The sequence below is a fragment of the Urocitellus parryii genome, chromosome 7 (assembly GCF_045843805.1).
Source record: "Urocitellus parryii isolate mUroPar1 chromosome 7, mUroPar1.hap1, whole genome shotgun sequence".
NCBI classification, from domain to species: domain Eukaryota; kingdom Metazoa; phylum Chordata; class Mammalia; order Rodentia; family Sciuridae; genus Urocitellus; species Urocitellus parryii.
The window spans coordinates 81,871,855-81,895,704 of NC_135537.1; the positions used below are offsets into that span (position 1 = coordinate 81,871,855).

A 23,850-nucleotide genomic window follows, 5' to 3' on the forward strand; every position below is an offset into this window, starting at 1 on the left:
GCACTACAGACTCAGTCCTTTCTCTTCATGCAAGGATGCACCTTGAGGAGTGGATGTGGCTTGACCGCTAAAGTGGGGAAGAGGTAAAAGGGAAGTAATGGCGTGGTTGTGTGGGTGGGGTGTGATAATGAAGTTTAGCTATTGTGAATTGTGCTGCTATAAACATTGGTGTGGCTGTGTTTTTGTAGTGTGCCATTTTTAGGTCCTTTAGGTACAGACCAAGAAGAGGGATACCTTTGTCAAATGGTGGTTCCAGTCCCACATTTCCAAGGAATCAGTTTAGCTACTGTGAATTGTGCTGCTATAAACTGTGGAGCCAACCCAGATGCCCTTGAGTGAATGAATGGATAAAAAATATGTGGCATATATACACAATGGAATTTTACTCAGTCATAATAAAACTATGACATTTGCAGGTAAATAGATGGTGTTGGAGCAGTGAAGTTAGCCAATCCCCCCAAAACAAATGCCAAATGTTTTCTCTGACATAAGGAGGCTGACTCATAGAGGAGTAGGGAGGGGGAGCATTGGAGGAATAGAAAAACTCCTGATAGGGCAGAGGGGTTGGAGGTTAAGGGAGGAGGCAGGGGATTAGCAGTGATGGTTGTTGGGAGCTGGCGACCGCACCCTGAAAATGGCACTGGCTTCCTGCTTCTATTGACTTTAGCGGTTGGAATTAGAAGTAAACAACTCCTTGTAAGGCTGTGGGCTGGGCTCTGGCCTGGTTCCGCTGCGCTGCACCTATTAGACTCTTCCACGTAGTGCTGGTTCATTGGCAAGGCTGGGTACTTAAACTAGGGCAGACCGACCGCTGGAGCGCGTGCTTTCTTCTCTAGTTCCTGTTTTCTCATCATGATTCAAAGGTCCTGAGTAAACTGCTGAAAGAAGAATCCTGTGTCGTGTTTCCCTTGCCGGTGAGGGGTCGCGACAGATGGTGAAAGGTGATGGACATCATTATCTATAGTACATGTATGAAGACACGAATTGGTGCCAACATACTTTATATACAGAGATATGAAAAAATGTGCTGTATACACGTTATAAGAATTGTAATGCATCCCACTGTCATTTTTAAATCAATAAAAAAATAAAATGCACTTCAGGCTTCATGGGGATCAAGGATGAATCTTTTCAACCACTCAGCCAGACATTGAATTGCATTGATGTTCTAGTGCTCAGCTGTAGGAAGAGCAGGAATATATATGAATTTCAATACAGACCCACTGGGATATTCTTGGGTGAAATACAAGAGGCAGAATATCTATGGTAAGAAAGGTTCAGAAAATTTTCGAGACAAAAGAAAGTTATCATGAAAGCAATAAAAATTCTCTCAAGCTCAGCAGGTAGTACTTGTGGTGTCAAAGGTCAATCACAGCCTAATTCTTCCTAGGTTAGCATAGACACTCACTTCATGCATGGGGAATACTGCTCATCAGCAATTTAAGAAATACTTACCCAAATTTAATATCCTACACAATGTACTTTGTTTGCAATGCACATTTTCAATAAAAGTTGCACAATTTTTTACTTCAATATAGTTTAATTTCTTTTGCATTATTGATGATTTTTAGAGTCATCTGGGTAATTTTTACAAAATGACTTTTAGATTTTGGCTTAATTACATTGAATCTGCAGACCCACTGTGGAATATTGTGGTATTAACAAAATCAAAGTTTTAATCATTGAATATTAGCAGTTTTCCCATTTTTTTCCATGATCTTTTTTGCATTTTACTTTCACCTTTACTTTTTACTTTGCAGTGAACAGTTCTTTTGTTAATACTTTCATTTAGATTATTTTTCCTATATTTGTGAATTGATTTTTGCCTCAATTTTAACACTGCTCATTGCTACTGTATATAATTTAAATGATTTAATTTAACCCATGAATTATTGAACTAATTCTTTGGTTTCATTAGCTCATGGAAATTGCTTAGAAACATTACAGAAATGATAGTATCATCTGAATATGCTATTTGATTTTTGATGTGTAAAATCCCATTTAATTTTCTCAAACAATATTTAGAAGTCAGAAAAGCATACATTTTTTTCTTTTTCTAAAAATAAATTGAGAAACACTTCAGTTCACACAATTAAGTATTAAAACAGTTCATAGCTGCCCTTAAGTGGATTGAAAAAAATTTTCCTCCAGTCGTAATTGGCCATAGGTTATACAGTAATTTGGTAAGTGATTTGCCAAAAGCTTTTCTCTATCAAAATGATTTTTGGAAACTTTTCATATGACAGTGTCACTCTTGGTCATGAAGCCCAATCATTCTTTTTGCTGTTGTTCTCAGTTTGCTAGGGGTTTTGAATATTTTGGTCAACATCTATAAAAAGATGGTCTTCAATTTCTATTCTCATGCTGTGTTATCTGGTATTTCTGGCCTTACAGAAAGAATTAGTCTATTTTCTTCTTCTACATTTAGATGTGATCATGAATTATTGTTACTGATTCATTATTACATGTTTTGTAAAAATCACCTGTGAAGGCACCTTTTTAAAAATGTGATTACTGTTTGGTTTTTTGGTGGGTCAATTTTTAGAGCTGGGTTTTTGCCACGTTGGCCTCAAATTCCTTAGCCTAAATCATCCTCCTGCTGTGGCCTCAAGGTAGTCAAGACTAGTGGCATGTGCTCCCATATTAGCTCAACTGCAAGTATTTTTATGAGCAGCTGTAAAGTTAAATGTTGATGTGTAGGTCTATTTTATATTTCTTCACATCTGAGTCTACTAATGTATTCTATTGATTTCTGAAGTAATTTTCAAAGTTGATGATTATCTAGCAATTTATCTATATTTTGTTGTTTCTCAGGTTCAAGACTTTCTTGGCAATTAAGATGGAATAATGAGGAAGCATAATGTGGGAAAATGAGAACCTGGCATTTTGCTAATTGATCTCAAGATGCCCTGTGAAGGATGGAGAGTGAGCACCCATAATTCTGTGGGACAAATGAAGCAGAAAAGCTAAATTATCATTTTATATAGCCTAATACATGATCTTGAGTAACTTTCATATGTCTTTAAACACTTGTTTAATTTTTAAGGCAGAATCTAAGTATTTTACCATATTTAAAATAGGTTATGAGGGTTTTTTATTAAATTTTGGTGAGTTGCGTAAGTTTCATATATTTTGGATGTTGAGCTTTTATCAGACATAGCAATGATTTTTTTAACCCACAGTCTACTTTTACATTTCATTGATTGAATCCTTTGTTGTATAGAAGCATTTTTATCTTTATATACTCTAAGCAGTTTTTCCTTGAACATTCTCAGCATGTTCTATCTAAAATCATTGCCAATGCCAATGGCAAAAAAAATAATTTCTCATTTTCTTCTGGAATTTTTATGCTTTCAGGTTATATCACAATGAGATATAACCACACGCTAGTGGGCTCAATCCTCAAAATGTTGGTAGGTAACACATACTGCAGAGGATATGCAGAAAAGGAAACACTTTGGACATCCTTGCCAGGAATATAAATTTGAATAGACATTAAAAAAACTAAGGGGGTTTTTCAAAAAATTAGAACTAGAGATGGCATATGACCCAGACATTGAGAATATGCCTGTATTTTTAGGGTTCTTCAGAAAAATAGAATACATAAAACATGTACGTGTTATACAGAGGGGAGTTTATTATATTTACTCACAGAATCATGGGAGGAATAGTCACCAAATGTTTGCCTACAGGCTGGCAACACTGGGAAACTGGTAACAGCTCAGTCCAAGAAACTGGAAGCTTCACAATATGAGGAAGCAAAAGTTGAAAGCCAGCCTTAGTAGTTTGGTAACATTCTTTCTTAAAACTAAAGAATAAAATGATGGTGAATCTCTCTCACTGATAAGCCAATCCTGGGTCCAAACCCCAGAAACAAAAGAATATTATCCAATACTACAGACAACCTGGAAGATTTTAGGCTAAGTGAGATGATCCAGATGCAGAAATACATTGCATACTTTATGTTCAGAGCCTGGAAGAAAATAGAATGGATGCATCAGGAGAGCCTGGTGGTTATCAGGGAACCTCATCAATAATATTGCATCCTATACTGGAAATTCCAAAATACAGCAGGATTCTGTCCTTAGTGTAGAATTTGGTAATCATGGGAGATTATGGGTTTTATCATCACATAGCAATTGCACATACTAATGGGATTCAGTGTGATGTTTATATATATGCATATACATGCATTCATAATATCCAAATACCCTGTTTTGCCCTTATGCCTCCTCACACACTCCTCAGCCATACTAATCACTATTGTACTTGCACATGATATTATATTAGCTAACATATGAGATGTGACACTTTTGTGTATTTCTTCACTTGGCATGACATCATCCAATTCCATCTATTTTGCTGACCATTAGTGGAGTTTCTACTGATGACTGAGTAATACATCATGGTGAATATATAATATACTTTATGATGGATATGTTCAATTGCTTACCTACATCACTGGCTTTTATCCATATCTGGATTGTTAAACATACTGTTATTCAACTTGAATTTATGTAACAAGAGAAAGCAACAACTACAAAAGAATGAAGAAACTGGAAGTGGGGGCACATACCTGCAATCCCAATGGCTTGGGAGGCTGAGGAAGGAAATTCACAAGTTCAAAGACAGCCTCAGCAAATTAATAGCGACCTATACAGCTCATTGAGACCCTGTTTCTAAAAAAAAAAATAAACATGACTGGGGAAGTGGCTTTGCGGTTGAGTGATACTGGGACCAATCCCTTGTATACCCACCCGCCAAAAAAAAAAAAAAGAATAAACTAGAAAACTATGTTCCTATCCTGATTTTATCAAGTGAAAAGAAGCCAAGGCATAAGAAAAATCATATCCTTTAATTTTGTTAATATAAAGATAATAAGCTATCTCTTTGAATTTTTTACAAAGTGCAATAATTTTAGAGCATTCAGTAGGTTATATTATACGAAAAAACTGCTCTTGTGCAAATAATAAAATAAAACATTAGCAAGGTGTGGGGGTGCATGACTGTAATCCCAGTGCCTCTGGAGGCTGATAAAGCCATCCTCAACAATTTAGGAAAGGACTAAGCAATTCAGTGAAACCCTATCTCTAACTAAAATACAAAAAAAGATCAGGAATATTGCTGAGAGTTTGAGTGCCCCTGAGCTCAATTCACATGACCAAAAACAAAAAAAGAGATGAAAAAGAAATAAGGCACTAGGCTGTTGAACATTTATATCTTCAGTGTTCCAAATATTTGGCCCAATACTCCCAAGTTCACTTAATCCATCAATTTATAATTGAAATCTCTAGTTATTTGTTTGTGAGAGAAGAGACAGAGATGTTCCTGATCTCTGCCATTCCTTTGATAGCTTCTGCCATAAGCTAGGCAAAGATCTGCCCATTGTGATCCACAGGGTACTATGGCTCAGTCCTTTCTCTTCATGCAAGGATGCACCTTCAGGAGTGGATGTGGCTTCACTGCTAAAGTGGGGAAGAGGTAAAAGGGAAGTAATGTGTGTGGGTGTGTGGGTGGGGTGTGATAATCATGACTTCTGACCAAGTCTGACCCATGATCATCTTTTTAAAATGTACCCAGCAAAAGGTTTGTTTTCTTATATATCTTCTGTGATCCTACAGATTAATGTGAGGGACCCTATTCTCCATACCTAGCTAGCTTAGCATTGTTTTTCTCAGTCTGCTGCCTCACAATTTGAAATACCTAGTCCCCCTTCCTCAGAGCCTTGACCTCATGTCTCTTTTGCTTATATTTTTTAATATCTGGGAAATCCTCAAATACTAAGTTGCAGGTGAATCTACATTTGTTGTTCCACTTCCAAGGATAAGAATAGACATTTTCTCTCATTGTTGCCTCTATCTTCTACTTGCAAAATGGGGAAATTATACACATTTGCAAACCTAGGTATTATCCTGAGCCAACCTGTAATATAAAAGTCAAGAATGTAATCCCTGGGGCTGGGGCTCAGGGGTAGAGCACCTGCCTAGACATGTGAGGCACTGGGTTCAATCCTCAGCACCACATAAAAATAAATATATAAAAGAAAGGTACTGTGTCCATCTACAACTAAAGAAAACAAAAAAAGATTGCAATCCCTGCCAGGGGTTGTGATGGCACATGCATGTAACCCCAGCTGCTTTGGAAGCTGAGCATCGAGGGTCACAACTTTGGGTCTAGCCTCACTAACTTGGCAAGACCATATCTCAAAGAAAAATAAAAATGGGATGATGACAGAGCTCACTGGTAGACCATATCTATGTCCTGTCCTCAGGATCACGGGGGAAAGTTTTAAATTCCTATCTTCTTTCTATGAGCTAAAGTCACCAAAAGAAGACGGTGGCTTAGGGATAATGTTATATTTTCTAAAAAGAAGCCATGTTAAAAGTTCAAGTGTTTACATTTTTTTGAAATATTCCCAAGTATTTTGCTTTTGATATTATGGTCATTAGAACTGTCTTTAATTTTATGTTTGCTACTTATTTTCTTATGCACATAAATAACTGATTATATTAAATTTTGTTACTGTTTTTAGCTCATCTGTTGCTTCTAATAGTAATTAGTGAACTCCTACATTAAAAATATCCACTTAAAATTCACTTATACCTCATACCTCATTTTGGAAAACCACAAAAGTGAGACGGCAAGAAACACAAGTGAGTTGAAATACCCCTTTGACAAAGGCAAAAGTACTGGTGAGAATCTCAGAAAAAAACTCTATTCCCTACAAGTCAGAAACCAAGAGAACAAGACCATAATCTCCCACAAACACATTACCAGGCACAAGAGATGAGAGATACACCAACCAGCAACTTCCTGTTCTCAGATTAAAAGATAGAATCAGGAAAGAAATCCACCTATCTCTAAAACTAAAACAAGTGTTATTAGGAAATCTATATGAGTATCAGACTTCCCCTTGTTTAAATCAGAGTTTTTTACTGCAATTTTTTTTTAAAATGTCATATTTAGCTTCATGATATTTCTTTTGGCATAAGTTATGAGACATATTCTAAACAAAAGAGGGGCTATTTCTTCAGGGTAGAATATCATTCACATCTCTGATGAGTTGCAATTAAGGAAAGAAGCATGAAATATTAATACTTCAGGTTGGAGTTGTCTGCCCAAGGTCTTGCTGTGTGTTTTTATAAACAATATAGTAACCTTCAGCCATAATTTGGAAAAGACTTCCACAACTTTGACAACAAGTACCCAGCTTTAGCAGCTTTTAGATTAGCATAAGCACTTGGTCACATGGTTAATATAAATTGCTGAAAACAGGGAGAAATCCTAGATGTGGGCTAGAGGGAGGCTGCATGCTGTGTCACTCTGTGACCTAAGATTCAACCAGTGGAAATACTGTTTCTCTGAGAGTTATTAGAGGACACTGACTGCTACTCCCATGCAGGAATGCTGGCCACGAAGCCCACACAGGTCCTCCAGCCACCATGCCCAAACAAGAACACCAGCATCAGCACCCGCACAGGACTCCTAGATGCCCACCCATTCAGGAAACCTGGTGTTCACTGCCCCAAAGGATCCCCAGTAATCAATCCTCTTTGGACCCCCATTATCAACGTGGGGATCCCCCAGTGTCCCTCTATCTTGGGACACTAAAACCACTGCCATAGTCCACTACATGTGGTAGCCTGCTCCTGGGGACACTGGACAGGGTATGGAGACAGCTGCCAGCCACAGCACTGCATGCCACAGAGCTAGATCTCTGATCATGCCACCACCAGGCCAGACACAACTAACACCCTATCTCTGAAAGCAGTTGCTTCCAACTTGAGACACCTTTGTTGCCATCTTTTGTAAGGGCAACTACTAGCTTGGGACACAGGGTAGGGCCTAGAAGCAATATCAAAGTACCTACAGTCCCCAAATCTCCCCTATGCCCAGCAGCTTCTAACCCGGTACAGTGTTTCCAGCCACATGGCCGGACCATAGCTTGCAGAGCCTGGTCCTGGTCTGCTCAACATCTCTCCACAAGAGGTGTGCAGCCCCCAGAGCACAGCCCACAAAATCTCTGGGGAGAAAAGATTCTGATTGAGAAGTAGAAAAGGGTGAATAAAAAAGAGTTCAGAGTCTAAATTAGAGGCCAGGAATTGTGAGGTCTCCAGCTTGGCCCAAGATGAGATCCTTGGGGTGCAGTCTCCCTTGGGAACAGGCAAGTGCTACACAGTATTTCCAGGAACTCCACCCCCAAGACCAGCCCTCCCACCCTAATAACCTTCACCATCCTGATTGTGGAGACACATCAAACAACAGACAACATCAACTAGTAGAAGAGAAAAGAAGCAGGAAAGATACTGAACTCCAAGAAAAACAATCCTGTATCTTCCTTTGAGATTTTTTTCCCTCTTTTCTCTCTTCTCCCGCCCGCCCTCACATCCCCAACATTTGTAAAACCAAGAACTTTTCATAGATTAGTCTACTGAGGTCTGGGAGGTCTGAATAGTATATTACAGTTGGGTTGTACTCTTTTATCTCCTATTTCTACATTTTTCATTTCTTAATTATTATGTTTGTGTTTTGTATTCCCTCTACTGACTTCTCACTAACATGTCTCCCCAAAAACACTTCCTCTTTCCTCATGCTACTTTTTTTATTACTCTTTCACTCTTCCTAAGATCTAATAACTCTATATTCTCACCTCCCATTTCCTTAACATCTCATTCTATACCTTACTCCTGGTTCTTTGTCCACCACCAGAAACTGTAGACTTATTTGTAAACCTATTGTTTATGTTCTAGATAATGATTGAACTCTCCATTTCTGTATATTGTGACAAAGCCAGAAACATCTTAATAGCAGCTATTTGGTTTAAGGCTGCATATTGTTTGTATTTGGATCTTTGAATATTGATCCCCCCTTAAAGGAGAGGTATAGGAGCCCATTAGGGACACTACAAGCCTCCAGGGTAAAAAATGTAACACCTTGAAAACACAGAGCTGGAAAGGAAGATGAACATGAGAAACCAAGGGAAAAAATATGCCCCCCCAAAGATGCTACATTATTGGAATATATGGCCAGAACAGTAGGAGAAATGATAGAGAAGGAGTTGAGGAGGTACATAATTAAATGTTTTCTTAATTAAAGGATTATATAAGAGAGCAAATACAGGCAGCAAAAGATTTTTTGACAAAGAACTACATAAGAAAATACAGGAAGCAAACGATGACTTCAATAAAGAGATAGAAGATCTGGAAAAAACAAACAGAAATCATTGGAATGAAGGAAATGATAAACCAAATAAAAAACTCAATAGGAAGCATCTCCAACAGAATAGACTTCCATCCTGGAAGACTGAACCTCAGACAATGAAGAGAAAATATATAATCCTGAAAATAAAGTTGATCACAGTGAAGATGGTAAGAATCCATGAGCAGAACATTCAAGAATTATGGGATAACATGAAAAGACCAAATTTAACAATTATTGGGATAGAGGAAGGCATAGAGGTACAAACCAAAGGAATGAACAAACTATTCATTGAAATAATATCAGAAAAATTTCCAAAGTTGACCACATTGAAGATGATAAGAAATCATAAGCAGAACATTCAAGAATTATGGGATAACAAAAAAGACCAAACAATCATTGAGATAGAGGAAGGCATAGAGGTCCAAATCAAAGGAATGAATAAACTATTCATTGAAATGATATCAGAAAAATTTATAAACATTAAGAGTCAATTGGCCTCATTGTTACACAAAATTACATATAAGAGATTGTGAGGGGAAAGGGGGAAAAAACAACAAGGGAGAGAATCGAATAACAGCAGATGGGGTAGAGAGAGAAGATGGGAGGGGAGAGGAGGGTGAATAGTAGGGAATAGGAAAGGTAGCAGAATACAAGAGTCACTAATATGGCATTATGTAAAAACGTGGATGTGTAACCGATGTGATTCTGCAATTTGTATTTGGGGTAAAAATGGGAGTTAATAACCCACGTGAATCAAATGTATGAAAGAATCTGATATGCCATGAGCTTTGTAATGTTTTGAACAACCAATGAAAAAAGTCAATTGGACAATTGGAAAATCAAATACAAGGGGCTTACAGAATGCCAAAGGTACAAAATCACAACAGACCCACACCAAGGCACATTATAATGAAAATGCCCAACATACAGAATCAGGAGAGATTTTTAAAAGCCACAGGAAAAAGGAATCAGATTACATATAGGGGAAACCAATTAGGATCTCTGCTGATTTCTCAACCCAGACCCTGAAAGGTACAAGATCCTGCAACAACATATACCATGCTCTATAAGAAAATGGATGCCAATCAAGAATCATATCCAGCTAAATTAAACTTTAGATTTATTGGTTATTTTTATGACAAAAATAAAAACCTTCCGTGGTAATCAAAAGTTAAAAGAATTTACAGCTAGAAAGCCTGAACTACAGAACATTCTTGGCAAAATATTCCATGAGGAGGAAATGAAAGACAGCATATGTCAGAAAAGAGAGATATCACTAAAGGAAAAACCTAACAAAGAGAAACCAAGTCAAGTTAACTATCAAAAATAAACAAAAATAACTGGGAATTCAAATCATGTTTCAATAATAATCCTGAATGTTAATTTCCAAAACTCAGCAATCAAAAGGCATAGACTGGCAGATTGGATTAAAAAAGACCCTAAAATATGCTGCCTTCCAGAGACCCATGTTACAGGAAAATACATCCACAGAGTGAAGGTGACAGGTTGGAATAAAACATATCACTCAGGGCTGGGGGTTGTGGCTCAGTGGGAGTGAACTAGACTGGCATGTGCAAGGCCCTGGGTTAGATTCTAAGCACTGAATAAAAATAAGTAAACAAAATAAAGGTAATGTGTCCACTAAAAAATAAATATTTAAAAAACCATATTGCTTGGGCTGGGGATGGGCCTCAGGGGTAGAACACTTGCCTGGCATGTGTGAAGCCCTGGATTCGATCCTCAGTATCATATAAAAATAAGTAAAAAAGGTATTGTGTCCATGTACAACTAAAAAAATAAATATCAAAAAATACTACTGACATGGATTGTGGAAGCAAGCAGGGGTTTCCATCCTTATATCAAATAATGTGGACTTCAAGTGAAAATTAATCAGAAGGGACAAACAATAATATTTCATACTGCTCAAGGGAACCATATACCAACAAGAGACAACAATTATAAATATTTATTACCCAAACAATAAAACATCTATGTTCATCATAAAAACTCTTTGCAATTTCAAGAGTCAAACAAATCACAACACAATAATTCTGGGTGACTTTAACACATATTTTTTACCCCTGGATAGATCTTCCAAACAAAAGAGAAACAGAAATTATAGAACTCAATAAGACAATCAATGACTTAGATTTAACATATATAGAATATTTCATCCTTCAACAAGCGAATACACTTTCTTCTCAGCAGCACATGGATCCTACGCAAAAATAGACCATATACTATGCCACAGGGCAACTCTTAGCAAATAAAAAGAAGTAGAGATACTAGACTGCATTCTATCAGATCATAATGGAATGAAATTAGAAGTCAGTGATAAGATAAAAGCTACTCCAACACCTGGAGACTAAAAAAATATGCTAGTGAATTAACAGTGGATTGCAGAAGACATCAAGGAGGAGATTTAAAGATTCTTAGAGGTTAGTGAGAACACTGATAGAACATATCAAAATCTCTGGGACACTATGCAGGTGGTACTAAGAGGAAAGTTCATTGCATGGAGTTCACTCCTTAAAAAAAGATAAAATCAACAGATAAATGACCTAAAATTACATCTCAAAGCCCTAAAAAAGGACAAATGAAGACCAAAAGCAGTAAAAGACAGGAAATAATTAAAATCAGAGCTGAAATCAATGAATTTGAAACAAAAGAATCAATTAAAAAGTTGACAAAATGAAAAGTTGGCTCTTTGAAAAATTTTATAAATAAAAATCAATAAACCTTTATGCATGCTAATGTAGAAAAGGAGAGAAAAACTCAAATTACTAAAATCCATGATGAAAAAGGAAATACCACCATGAACACTACAGAAATACAGAAGACAATTAGAAATTATTTTGAAAATTTGTACTCCAATAAAACAGAAAATGTTGAAGACATCAACAAGTGTCTAGAATCATAAAATTACCCAAACTGAGTCAGGATTATATACACAAGTTACACTGGTCATTTTCAAGCAATGAAATCGAAGATACCATCAAAAACCTACCAACCAAAAAAAAAATCCCAGGACTGGATGGATACACAGATGAGTTTTACAAGACCATCAAAGAAGAACTAACACCAATACTCCTGAAATCTTTCTATGAAATAAAAAAAAAGAAGGAATACTTCCAAACTCTGTGAGGCCAAAATCATCCTGATTCTAAAATCAGACAAAGACACATCAAACAAAGAAAGCTTCAGAGCAATATCTTTAATGACCATAGATGCAAAAATTCTGAATAAAGTTTTGGAAAATTGAATACTAAAACATGTTAAAAATATTGTGCACCATGATCAGGTGGAGTTCATACTAGGGATGCAAGTTTGGTTCAACATACGGAGATCCATAAATATAAATCATTACATCAATAGACTGAAAGATAAGAATCATGATCATCTCAATAGATGCAGAAAAAGCATCTGATAAAATACAGCATCGCTTCATGTTCAAAACACTAGAAAAACTAGGGATAACAGGAACATATCAACATCATAAAGGCTATCTACGCTAAGCCCCAGGTCAACATAATTCTAAATGGAGAAAAATTAAAGGCATTCCCTCTAAATCTGGAACAAGACAGGATGCCCTCTCTCATCACTTCTATCCAACATAGTTCTTGAAACACTGGCTATAGCAATTAGATGAAATAATTTAAAGGGATACACATAGGAAAAGAAGAATTAGAATTGGCATTATTTGCTGATGATATTATTCTATACCTTGAATATCCAAAAATTCCAACGGAAAACTCCTTGAACTAGTAATTGAATTCATCAAAGTATCAGCATATAATATCAACACCCATAAATTAAAGGAAATCTGTATATCAATGAGAAGTCCTCTGAAAGGGAAACTAGGAAAACTACCCCATTTACAATAGTCTCAAATAACCCCCACAAAACCAAATACTTAGGAATCAACATAATGAAAGAGGTGAAAGACTTCTACAATGAAAACTACAAAACACTAAAGAGAAATTAAAGAAGACCTTAGAAGATGGAAAGATCTCCATTGTTCCTAGCTAGGCAGAATTAATATCATCAAAATGACCATACTACTGAAAGTAGTATACAGATTTTATGCAATTCCAATCAAAATTCCAATGTCATTCTTCATATAAATAGAAAAAGAAATCATGAAATTAATCCCGAAAAATAAGGAGACTCAGAATAGCCAAAGCAACCCTTAGCAGGAAGACTGAAGAAGGTGGCATCACTATACCACACCTTAAACTATATTACAGAGCCACAGTAACAAAAACGGCATAGTACTGGCACCAAAATAGACATGTAGACCTATGGTAGAGAATAGAGGACACAGAGAGTAACCCACATACTAGGCAAAGGCACCAAAAACATACATTGGAGAAAAGATAGTATCTTCAACAAATGGTGCTGGGAAAACTGAAAAATCATATGCATCAAAATGAAATTAAATCCCTCTCTCTTAGAGTGCACAAAACTCATGCAAAGTGGATCAAGGACTAGGAATTAAGCCAGAGACCCTGCACCTAAGAGAAGAAAAAGCAGGCCAAAATCTTCATCATGTTTGGTGAGGTCCCAACTTCCTTAATAAGACTCCTAGAGCACAAGAATTAAAATCAAGAATCAATAAATGGATGGATTCAAACTGAACAGCTTCGCAGCAAAAGAAATAATCAGTGAGGTGAAGAGACAGTCTACATCCTGGGAACAAATTCTTACCACACATACATCAGATACATCACTCATCTCTAGGATATTTTAAAAACTTAATCTTAACACCAAACACCCCCTGCCCAAATAAACCAATCAATAAATGGGCCAAGGAACTCAATAAGCACTTCTCAAAATATGATATACAATCGAGCAACAAATATATATGAAAAAGTTCAACATAGCAATTAGCAAAATGCAAATAAAAATTAAGATACCACCTCACTCCAGTCAGAATGGCAGCTATTATGAACACAAACAATAAGTGCTGGCAAGGATATGGGAGAAAAGATTCACCTGCTGTGTATGAGTGTGACTGCAAATTGGTGCAGCCAATATGAAAAGCAGTATGGAGATCCCTTGGAAATCTGGGAATGTAACCACCATGTGAACCAGCTATTCCTTTTCTCAGACTTTACCCAAAGTAAAACAGCACACTACAGGGACACAGCCAGGTTAATGTTTATAGCAGCACAATTCACAATAGCTAGACTGTGAAGCCAATCTAGATGCCCTTCAATGGATGAATAGATTTTTAAAATGTGACATTTATACACAATGGAATGTTACTCAGCACTAAAAAATAATATCACAGCATTTGCAGGGAAATGGATGGAATTAGAACAGATTATGCTAAGTGAAGTTAGCCAATCAAAAAAAAAAATCTGAATGTCTTCTCTGATATAAGGGGTTGACACAAAATGGGGTAGAGAGGTAGCGCATGGGAAGAAGATTATATCAGATAGGGAAGAGGGGTGGGAGGGAAAGGGAGGGAGAAAGGGAATTTGCATGGATGATGGAAAGAGACCCTCATCATTATACAAAATACATGTGTAAAGATGTGAATTTGGTGTAAACATATCTTGTATACAGAGATATGATAAGTTGTGGTATAATGGTGTATTAAAAATTGTAATTCAAAAATAAATAGATTAATTTTAAAAAGAAAAAATCAAAAATCTAGAAAAAAAACTAGAAAAACTAGAGATAATAGAAAGACATCTCAATATTTTAAACCTATCTATGCTAAGCCAATGGCCAAAATCATTCTAAAATAAAAAAAAAAGAAAACTTGAAAACATTCCATCTGAAAACTAGAACAAGACAGGGATGCCCTCTTCCACCACTTCTATTTAATATAGTTATTGGAATTTTAGCCAGACCAATCAGAGAGACAAAATGAATTAAAACACCACATGGACAGGAAAGGAGAACTGTGACTGGATTTAATTATACTGGTTACAGTGGACAACTAAGTATATATTGGTCCCATGATAAGCATGCTGGCTATCTCCGGGTATCTTTTGAAGAAAAGACAGCATATGGGGGTCTAGATTGGCCAATCGTACTGGACCCCGTGACTCTAAGCAATATGTCTAAACTGTTATTAAAATGAGACTTTCTCATAACAAGCCAGTCATTGCCACAGAACGTCTGCCAATACCTTACTGTTCTAATCATTCTGCAATAGAATTTGGCAACTTTCCTAAATGGATAAACTGTGCAAATGTCTTGCCAGTACAACAACATAGTTCTAGAAATAGTGGACATATTCTAGATTGGTCTCCAGGAATTGACAAAAGACAATCACATAAGGATGTCATGATCCCTGGAGGTTTTGTTGGTAATGTTCTAACCTTAAGTGAAGGTGGTATCCAGATAGGTGTTCAGAGCTTAATTGCAGACTGAGATTTCCTATATCACACTGACAACCCTATGCCTGGCTTTATAGGCAGGGGTGTAAAGAGGGTTCCTGGTATGGCCTGCAGGCCTGTGTTCAATCTCTTTATGCTTTAATTACTGGAAATGTGAGAGTTAAGAGAAAGGAGGATAAATATCTTGTAGCCTGTAAAAAGTGCAATTTACCTAATTGCATCACTAGATATGCCATCTGACTACGAAGGTCTGTTACTGCAGCCAAATATAAGCCTTCCCAATGGGATTTGGAGAAGGTTAAATCATCTAATGGAAATTTTACATAGAAAATAATAATACCTTGATCTTATGGAGTTACATCACAACATCCAGAATATTCAAAAAAGCAAAATTGATCTATTGGATCCTACTTCTCTAACTGGAAATATTTCAAGAATGGAATGGCTTTAACCCTGGAAACACACTGAAACACTCTGCATGGAATATTATTGGAATGAGGTGCTTGCTGCTAGTTCTTTTTTGTATTGTGATAATAGGTGGCTGTCACACCCTTAGAACAAGAATGTGGGAACTAAAAATAATGGCTCATCATTTTCTATTGCATAATAAACAGGGGGAATATTCAGAGTGCCATCCGTGAATTCCTTGAGGGTCTTCTCTGGGTATGGAGCCATGGAGATTTAGGTCTAACCTTGAGAACTATCTGCAGCTCCCCAGAGTGCACTAGATTAACCAAGGCACATGACCCTATCTCTGCTCTACCAGGAAGACCCCTCTTCTAGCTCTGAATTTGGGCATAACCCATTGGAACTGCAAAGCCCACCTTCTACCTTATTTGGTAAAGAACATTCCAATGAAAGCCTTTGATATTCCCTGATATAAATAAAGCAAATATGGGCTCCATTTTGCTCTTTTCAGTGTGGAAGCTTCATCCCTAAGATTGGCTAGCCCATCCTACCCCCGCTTTTAAAATTACTTTCTGTATCATGTGCATTTTTTCCCCTTCTTTACCTTTCTTAGATTTTATTTTGCAGCCAGACCATTAAACCAAGAGGAACTCTATTTTTACCACCTGCAGTTTTGAATTCATGATCCTCTTGCCTCAGCCTCCCAAGTCACTGAACCACTGTGGTGGGCTATTGATTGCTACTTTTATATTTTTATATTTAGTTTTATTCTCATCCTGTATTTGTTTTGGAATCTAAAGTGAATCTGATGTAGACAGCAGAATAATTTTGTTGGATTCTAGGTCTTATAACCAAGGATGTAACACTGAGCTACATCCCCAGCCACTTTTTAATATTATTATGTTTTATTTTCAGATAGTGTTATGCTAAGTTGCTGAAGCCAGCATCTAACTTGTGATACCCTAGCCTCAGTCTCAAAGTAGGTTAGTGACAGCATTGCACCACTGTGCCCAGATGATGATGACTTAGAGAGGCTCTCCATAAGTCACTGAATTTGCCCTCCAACTTGCAATCTTCTTACCTCAGCCTCCTGAGTTTCTAGAGTCACAGATGTGTGCTGCATGCCCAAATTGAACAATATATTTTCTAAAATTGGAACAGATTGGATCTATATGCAGTAATAGTAATGAAAAAAGTAATAGTAATGAAGCAAATGCTTCTTCTATGTTGCCACTTGTTTTCTACCTATATATTTTTGGTTCATCAATTTTCCCATTATTGCCTATTAATGATTAATTTTTCTTCTGTACCATTTTTATTTTATTTTCTCCTTTTGGCACATTTTAGTTTTTCCTTAGTGTTTGTTCTGTGAACCCTAACATCTTAAATTTATGACAATCAGTTTTATTCATGCCAAATTAATTTCAATAGTATAGACAAATTTTGCTAATCTTACAGATTTGTCCCTTAGTCCTGATTTTTATCTTTCTCATAGACTATAACTTCATGCATTGTGTGTCTTGTATGGCTTGGATATCATTTGTCCCCAAACAAGCTTATGTTTTGGACACTTTGTTCTCATTACAGTAGCACTGAGGCAGGGGAAACTTTCAAATGTGCTGTCTACTGGGCGTTAATTCAGTCACTGGGGAAGCCACCCTCAGGAGGAATGGATGCTAGTCTCTTGGAATGAGTTTTTGAGAAAATGAGTTGTTATGAAAAATCAAGACTGCCCCTCTCTGATCTGTGGCTCATACTGGTCAATATGATTTTTCCTCTTTCACTTGTCCTCACTCTGATGACAGCCATCATGCTGGAATGGAGCACAGTGGGAAGTCCCCAGAAGCAAAGTGGATGGCATCCCTTTATCTTGGACTCTCAGACTCAAAAATTCTGACCTAAAGAACTTTTTAATCACAAACTACTCAGCCTTAGGTATTTCCTGATAGCAATAAAAATGTAGTCTTGTAGTCATTCAGCATCAATGTTTGTTTGGTTCTTAGTGTTATTTATGTGTTCTAAGTGTTATTTTTGCAATCATTTATTTTTTAATTTTATTTTTTTTAAATACACAACAGTGCAATACATTGAAATTCTTATTACACATATAGAGTACAAGTTTTTACACTTATATTTTTTAAACAAATAGAAAAGAGTTAGAGACTAAATACTCCATGGCACTGGCTATATTTAGCTACCAAATTGAGCTACTGAGCTACATCTACCATTATTTCTCATTATCTTATGTGGACTCAAGATTCTGTCTTTTCTCATTTCCTTTAACCTTGATGGCTCTATTGGCATTTCTGGAAAAGTTGTTTACTCACCACAAACATTTCCTCTTACAAATCTTCCCTTATCAATTGACGCACAGTTTAGCAAGGTATAAAATTATTGATGGTTAAAAACAGTCCTCCCACTGTCTTCCAGCTTCTTGGATTTCTAGGGAAAACCACTAATGCTGTCTTGTATCTGATCAACTGTTTCTCTCTGATCACTCAGGAGATTGCCTCTTGGTATTTGTTTTACAGCAATTCGACTCTCATAGTTCCTCTTATCAATGGCTTCCCTTTCTGTAAGCTATAGACAATTCCAGAATGAGCAACTCATGAGTTTTAAATTGCAAAGTGTTCTGAGTAGCATGATGCAATCTCACCCCACCACACCCCAGCCCTCCAGGGGCACGAGCCTCTGCTTTCTCCTGCAGTTTCCCAGTTGATATACTGTTTTTGTAATACTTTCCTGTTGGTTGCTAGTTGCCATGTTTGTTGAGAGACTGACTGTTGTGATAGTGCTCCACTTGTGTAGAAGAGAACATCTCTCCAATTACTCATGCACCACATTCTATTTGTGCACACATTGCATTGTTAGCACCTTGGAGCTTAAGAATAGAAGACACACCTTGAGCCTCTCCTAATAGAAAACATGATTTCCCATGAGACTATGACCCAAGAATTTGGGATGTGTTTAATAAGTTTGTGATGAACCTCTTTCTCAAATAACCTCAAGAAAAAGTACCAGTGACTAGGAAGTCAATTCTACTTCGTTGTAATGCTAAAATGTCCACCAGGAAGGAAGTTGAAACTCGTTTCCATAGTATATGGTTGTATGCCAAAGTGTCCTTTAAGAAAGGCTTGTGTGTAAGCAAGGCAGTCTGGTGCATGCTTAACTCCCAGGATCAAACCTGGTTTCATCTGACAAAGCAAGGTAACCCATACCCCCAATGCCAGCATGATCTGAGGGATGAGGTATCAGTCCCTGGGCATAATGAGGAGCCACTGGAGGCCCTTGTTCTCTCCAAAAGGAAAATTCTACAGTCGTTATTTATGGAATAATACTACATCAATTGTCAGGCACATAGACAGACCTATTTAGAAAAGCAGACACACATTCAGGAAAGAATGTGAGGGGCCCAGATACAGTGAGGTGGGTAGTGAGCTTGCTTCACATGCACAAGGTCCCAGGCTCAATCCCCAGCACCACAGGAAGAAAGAAAGGAAAAAATGTGAGAAACTCTAAAGGGAGAGACAGCAAATTCAAGGTTGGAGGTGTTGCTATTTGGAGAGGGACATTTAACTCAGGATGGACTAGAGATGGGGCCAGAGCAGACTTCTGTAATTTCTCACATATTTTTTTTAAGCTTGCTCATACCATGCTAGTATTTGGGGGTCCAGGAAGCTGGTCTAGGAGAAATGTTGCATTGCAGGTATTTCCTTTTTTTAAAATAAAAATCTGATCTTTATTTTTAAAAATATTTTTTAGTTGGACAGGATACCTTCATTTTATATATTTCTTTTTAATGTGGTGCTGACGATTGAACCCTATGCCTCACTGGTGCTAGGCAGATGCTCTCTCACTGAGCCACAACCCCAGTCCTTTGTTTTTAATTTCAAAATTTTGTAGGCATTCCTGCATTCTGGTGATTTATGACCTTCTCCTTTGAGGTTCAGTGTAACTTTCTTATTGGTATCCCAACATTTCTGCCCAAACCAGACATGTTCCACAGTTCTTTATGGACCTCAAGTGTTACTAGAGGAATGATTAAATGATCATTTAGTTATCAAAGCAAATAGGGCAGTGTTTTCAGGATGGAAGTTTTAAGAGAATGCTCATTATTAGATTTCTATTTTTACTTATGTATTTAGCCATGGACTGATATGTTTTTTGCAGTCATCCACAGATGTGGTCCACAAACCAGCAGATTCAGAAGTTTTTCATGTTGACAGCTATTTTCAAATGGTTGCATTCTGATCGAGGCCCATTCTGATTGAGGCCCATTTGAACGAGGATAAACATTAAGATGCTTTTAAAGTGCTTATGAATTTTCCTGGTTAGAATATTACAGAAGGTCTTGCCAGTTTTCTCGCCACTTTTAAAAAAATCTCATTGGTGTTGAAAAACCTCTCAGATGCAAGGGATGCACCCTAGAGGCAAGCTCCTGCAGATGGCCACCCACAGACCCCCACACCCACGGATCCTATTCTCCGTCCCCAATTAATTGGGTGTCAGGTGCTGATGGATTGTTAATTATTGGGTAAAACCCAGTGTTTTGCCCACAAGGAGCCCAAGGTCTAGCTTGTTGGTTACTGGAACCACTGGGTTGGTTATTCACATTTCCTTGCCTCTCAAGACAAATCTGAGCTCCATCCACAGACCTATATCTAGTGGCACTAGTAGCTTAGGAAAATTTCTCATTTTGGTTAAGAAAACTAACAGCAAGAATAATTAATAATTTCCCTCTAGGGAGAATGTGGGTTTCTGGCCCCAAAGTGTCCCGGGCTCTTTCCCTCTTCTCACCCACATACAACTTCTCTTCATCATGGGCAAGACAACTGTGTACTGCTCATCCCTGGAATTCTAGGCATGTGCCTTTATCTTCTCCATCTTCCTTGAAGAGAAATGTTCCCATTTCACAAATTCAGCAAAACTGGTCCCCCAAATACCTGGGCTGCTATTACTGAGAAGCAAAAGTAAAAAAAAATTTGAGCCTCCTGGAATTCTGGGCATGTGCCTTTATCTTCTCCATCTTCCTTGAAGAGAAATGTTCCCATTTCACAAATGCAGCAAAACTGGTCCCCCAAATACCTGGGACGCTATTACTGAGAAGCAAAAGTAAAAAAACTTTGAGCCCCCTGAAAATGGGGGCTGGGGCTGGGGCTCAGCCATAGATCTCTTGCCTAGCACGTGTGAGGCACTGGGTTCCATTCTCAGCACCACAGAAAAATAAATGGATAGAATAAAGGTATTGGGTCCAACTCCAACTAGAAAAAATATTTTTTAAAAATACTGAAAAGGCAACATATTCTAGCAATTAGGGAAATACAAATTGAAATTGCACTGAGATTCTCTTTCACTCCAGTCAGAATGGCAATTATCAAGAATACAGTAACAATAAATTGGTGAGGATGTGGGGAACAGAGAATGCCCACACTTTGTTGGATAAACTGCACATTGGTGTAACCTCTTTGGAATGCAGGATGGAGATTCCTCAAGAAATTAGGACTGGAACCACCCTCTGAGTCAGTTATCCCAATCCTCAGCATAAATACAGAGGATAAAATCAGCATACTACAGGGACACAGCCACATCAATGTTTATGATAGCACAACTCACAATAGCTAAGCTATGGAGCCAGCCTAAATGCCCATCAACAGATGAATAGATAAAGAAATTGTGGTATGTATACAAGGTGGAATATTACTCAGGTTTAAAAAAAGGATGACTTCATATCATTGCCCAGTAAATGAATGGATCTGGAGCTTCTCATGCTAAAGTAAAATAAGGCAATCCCCCCAAACCAAAGGTCACATGTTTTCCCCGACATGTGTTATCTACATCACAAGGAATGTGGGGGGTACGAAGAGAATTTCAGTAGATTAGACAAAGGGGAACAACAGGAAGGGAGAGGAGATAAGAACAGAGAATACCGTAGCATGAATCGACTATAATGTTCCTATTCAAATATATGAAAATACCTAAGTGAATCCACCCATCTTGCCCACCCACACGAATGGGGTCCTAAGGACAATAAGGTATATTTTATGTTTGGATAATTTTACCAAAATGGACTCTATGGTCATTTATATCTAAGAAGAACCAATAAAACAGAAAAAGTTAAAAGTACTAAAAGGACCATGGGACCAAATTGATAGCATCATAGCTGGATGAGGAAATGTCTTTAGGTACATTCCAGAATTTTCTAAACCACTCCCCCATTGGATGCTGCCAAAGGTGTTGGAGCCTGTGGGAAGGTGGAGGTTCAGGGTGCTGCAAGGAGAAGATAGGAACCCCCCATTCATCTGCAGGTGCAGGGGTCACAGGGGGCGGGTAATCTTGAGACCTCCACGGTTAACTAAGGCAGAGATGAGCAGGGTGCATTCAAGTCTAAGGAGTTATTTAAAATATTAGGAAAACCAGGAATTGTCTTTCCTGGACTCCCAATCAAACGCAAATTGTTTTTCCTTAAAGAGAGAGACCCTTGAGCCCCTCTTAACAAGAAGTCTTCTCTGTATTATGTGACTTTTTTCACCACTGAATTGGGGGGACAAGACTCGGAAATCTCTCTGGAAACACATTGACTTTGTTTGCATCTTCTTTCTTGTCAAGTGCAGAGTATTCAGCTGATACTAAGGATGCACATCTGGGCAGGGTGTCTCTGGTTTTAGCAGGAGGCAGGATCCCATTGCCTGGGATCCAGGGAACTGGCAGGAACCAGGGAGAGCACCCAGGGTCGCCTTGATCTGTGCAAGGCTGTTATCCTGTGGCCGCCACAGGTATTTCTCTCAAAAAGAAAGAAAGAAAAAAGTGGCACATGCCTGTCATTGCAGTGGCTGGGGAGGATGAGGCAGGAGGATGGGGAATTCAAAGCCAGCCTCACAAAAACAAGGTGCTAAGCAACTCAGTGAGACCCTGTCTCTAAACTTCAAGCTAGGGCTGGGGAAGGGGCTCAGAGGTCGAGTGCTCTGAATTCAACCCCCAGTGGCCAAAGAGCTAGGGAGCCCAGTGCAGCTGGGGTTTACCCAGGTCTGCGCTCTGGGGGTCTCTTTTGTGCTGATCTCCTTACTCTGCCTCCAGCCTCAACGTGGGCTGAGATACAGATTCAACTCAGCTGGAGGAACATCAGCTTTCATGCTGCCATTCGGGTGCAGCCTCCTCCAGGGGGCCTACCTGGCCCCCCATGAGCCTCAACCAGCGCAGGCCTTGATGCACTGGACAGTTCCCAAGGGGCGAAAGGGCAGTTCTGCTTGGAGAATTTTGCACAGATAAACAGAGACAAGTCGGCAGCTCAAAGACACTTTGTGTGGTGAAACTTTCAAGAAATGACTTCAATTTCCTAACATCAGAACCGAACAGAACTTAGAATTCTGGTACCCTAACCCTAACCCAATGCCCAGACTTCAAAAGGAAAAGAAAAAAGCTGCAGCCCAACCCTGCCATTCTGGTCTCCTTCTTGCCTGGAGCGGATATCACCCCCCTGTCACTCAAAAAGAAGGCTGGCTGGGCTCAGGCTGGGGAAAGCGGAGACTGACTGACTCCCTGTCCAATCAGAAGCCCCGGTTCTGAGCGCTGTCCAATCCTGAGCGCTGTCCGATCCTGAGCGCTGTCCAATCCTGAGCGCAGCCAGCGAGCAAGGGGCGGGCTTCCGCGATCCGGAAGAGTTTTATTTCTCTGCGGTCCGCGGTTCCCCTCAGATTACTGCAGTTGGACTCCAGGCTTTGCTCCTGCCCAGGACCCCAGGTGACCCTGCCATGCAGGGGCCGAAGCTCCTCAGGGCAGGCTTGGCTGCTGGGAACCAGGAAATGGTGAGTGTGCAGTGGCACCTGGTGCCTGGACAGGAAGGCTTGGGAGGTAGGCCAGGCAGGGAGGCCGTCCTGCGGGACCTGCAGTG

General features: G+C 38.5%; 2 protein-coding genes across 2 annotated transcripts in view; one reads left to right on the forward strand and one right to left on the reverse strand.

Moving 5' to 3' along the window:
• The window catches only part of LOC144256259 (uncharacterized), a 461,518-nt gene that overhangs the window by 250,580 nt on the left and 187,088 nt on the right, over positions 1 to 23,850 (reverse strand). The window lies entirely within an intron of this gene.
• Positions 1 to 23,850, forward strand: part of LOC144255794 (uncharacterized) — a 73,534-nt gene that overhangs the window by 26,473 nt on the left and 23,211 nt on the right. The window contains exon 2 of the mRNA XM_077800722.1: positions 23,544 to 23,764. Within this exon, the coding sequence (XP_077656848.1) occupies positions 23,544 to 23,764 (221 nt within the window). The remainder of the gene's footprint in view (positions 1 to 23,543; positions 23,765 to 23,850) is intronic.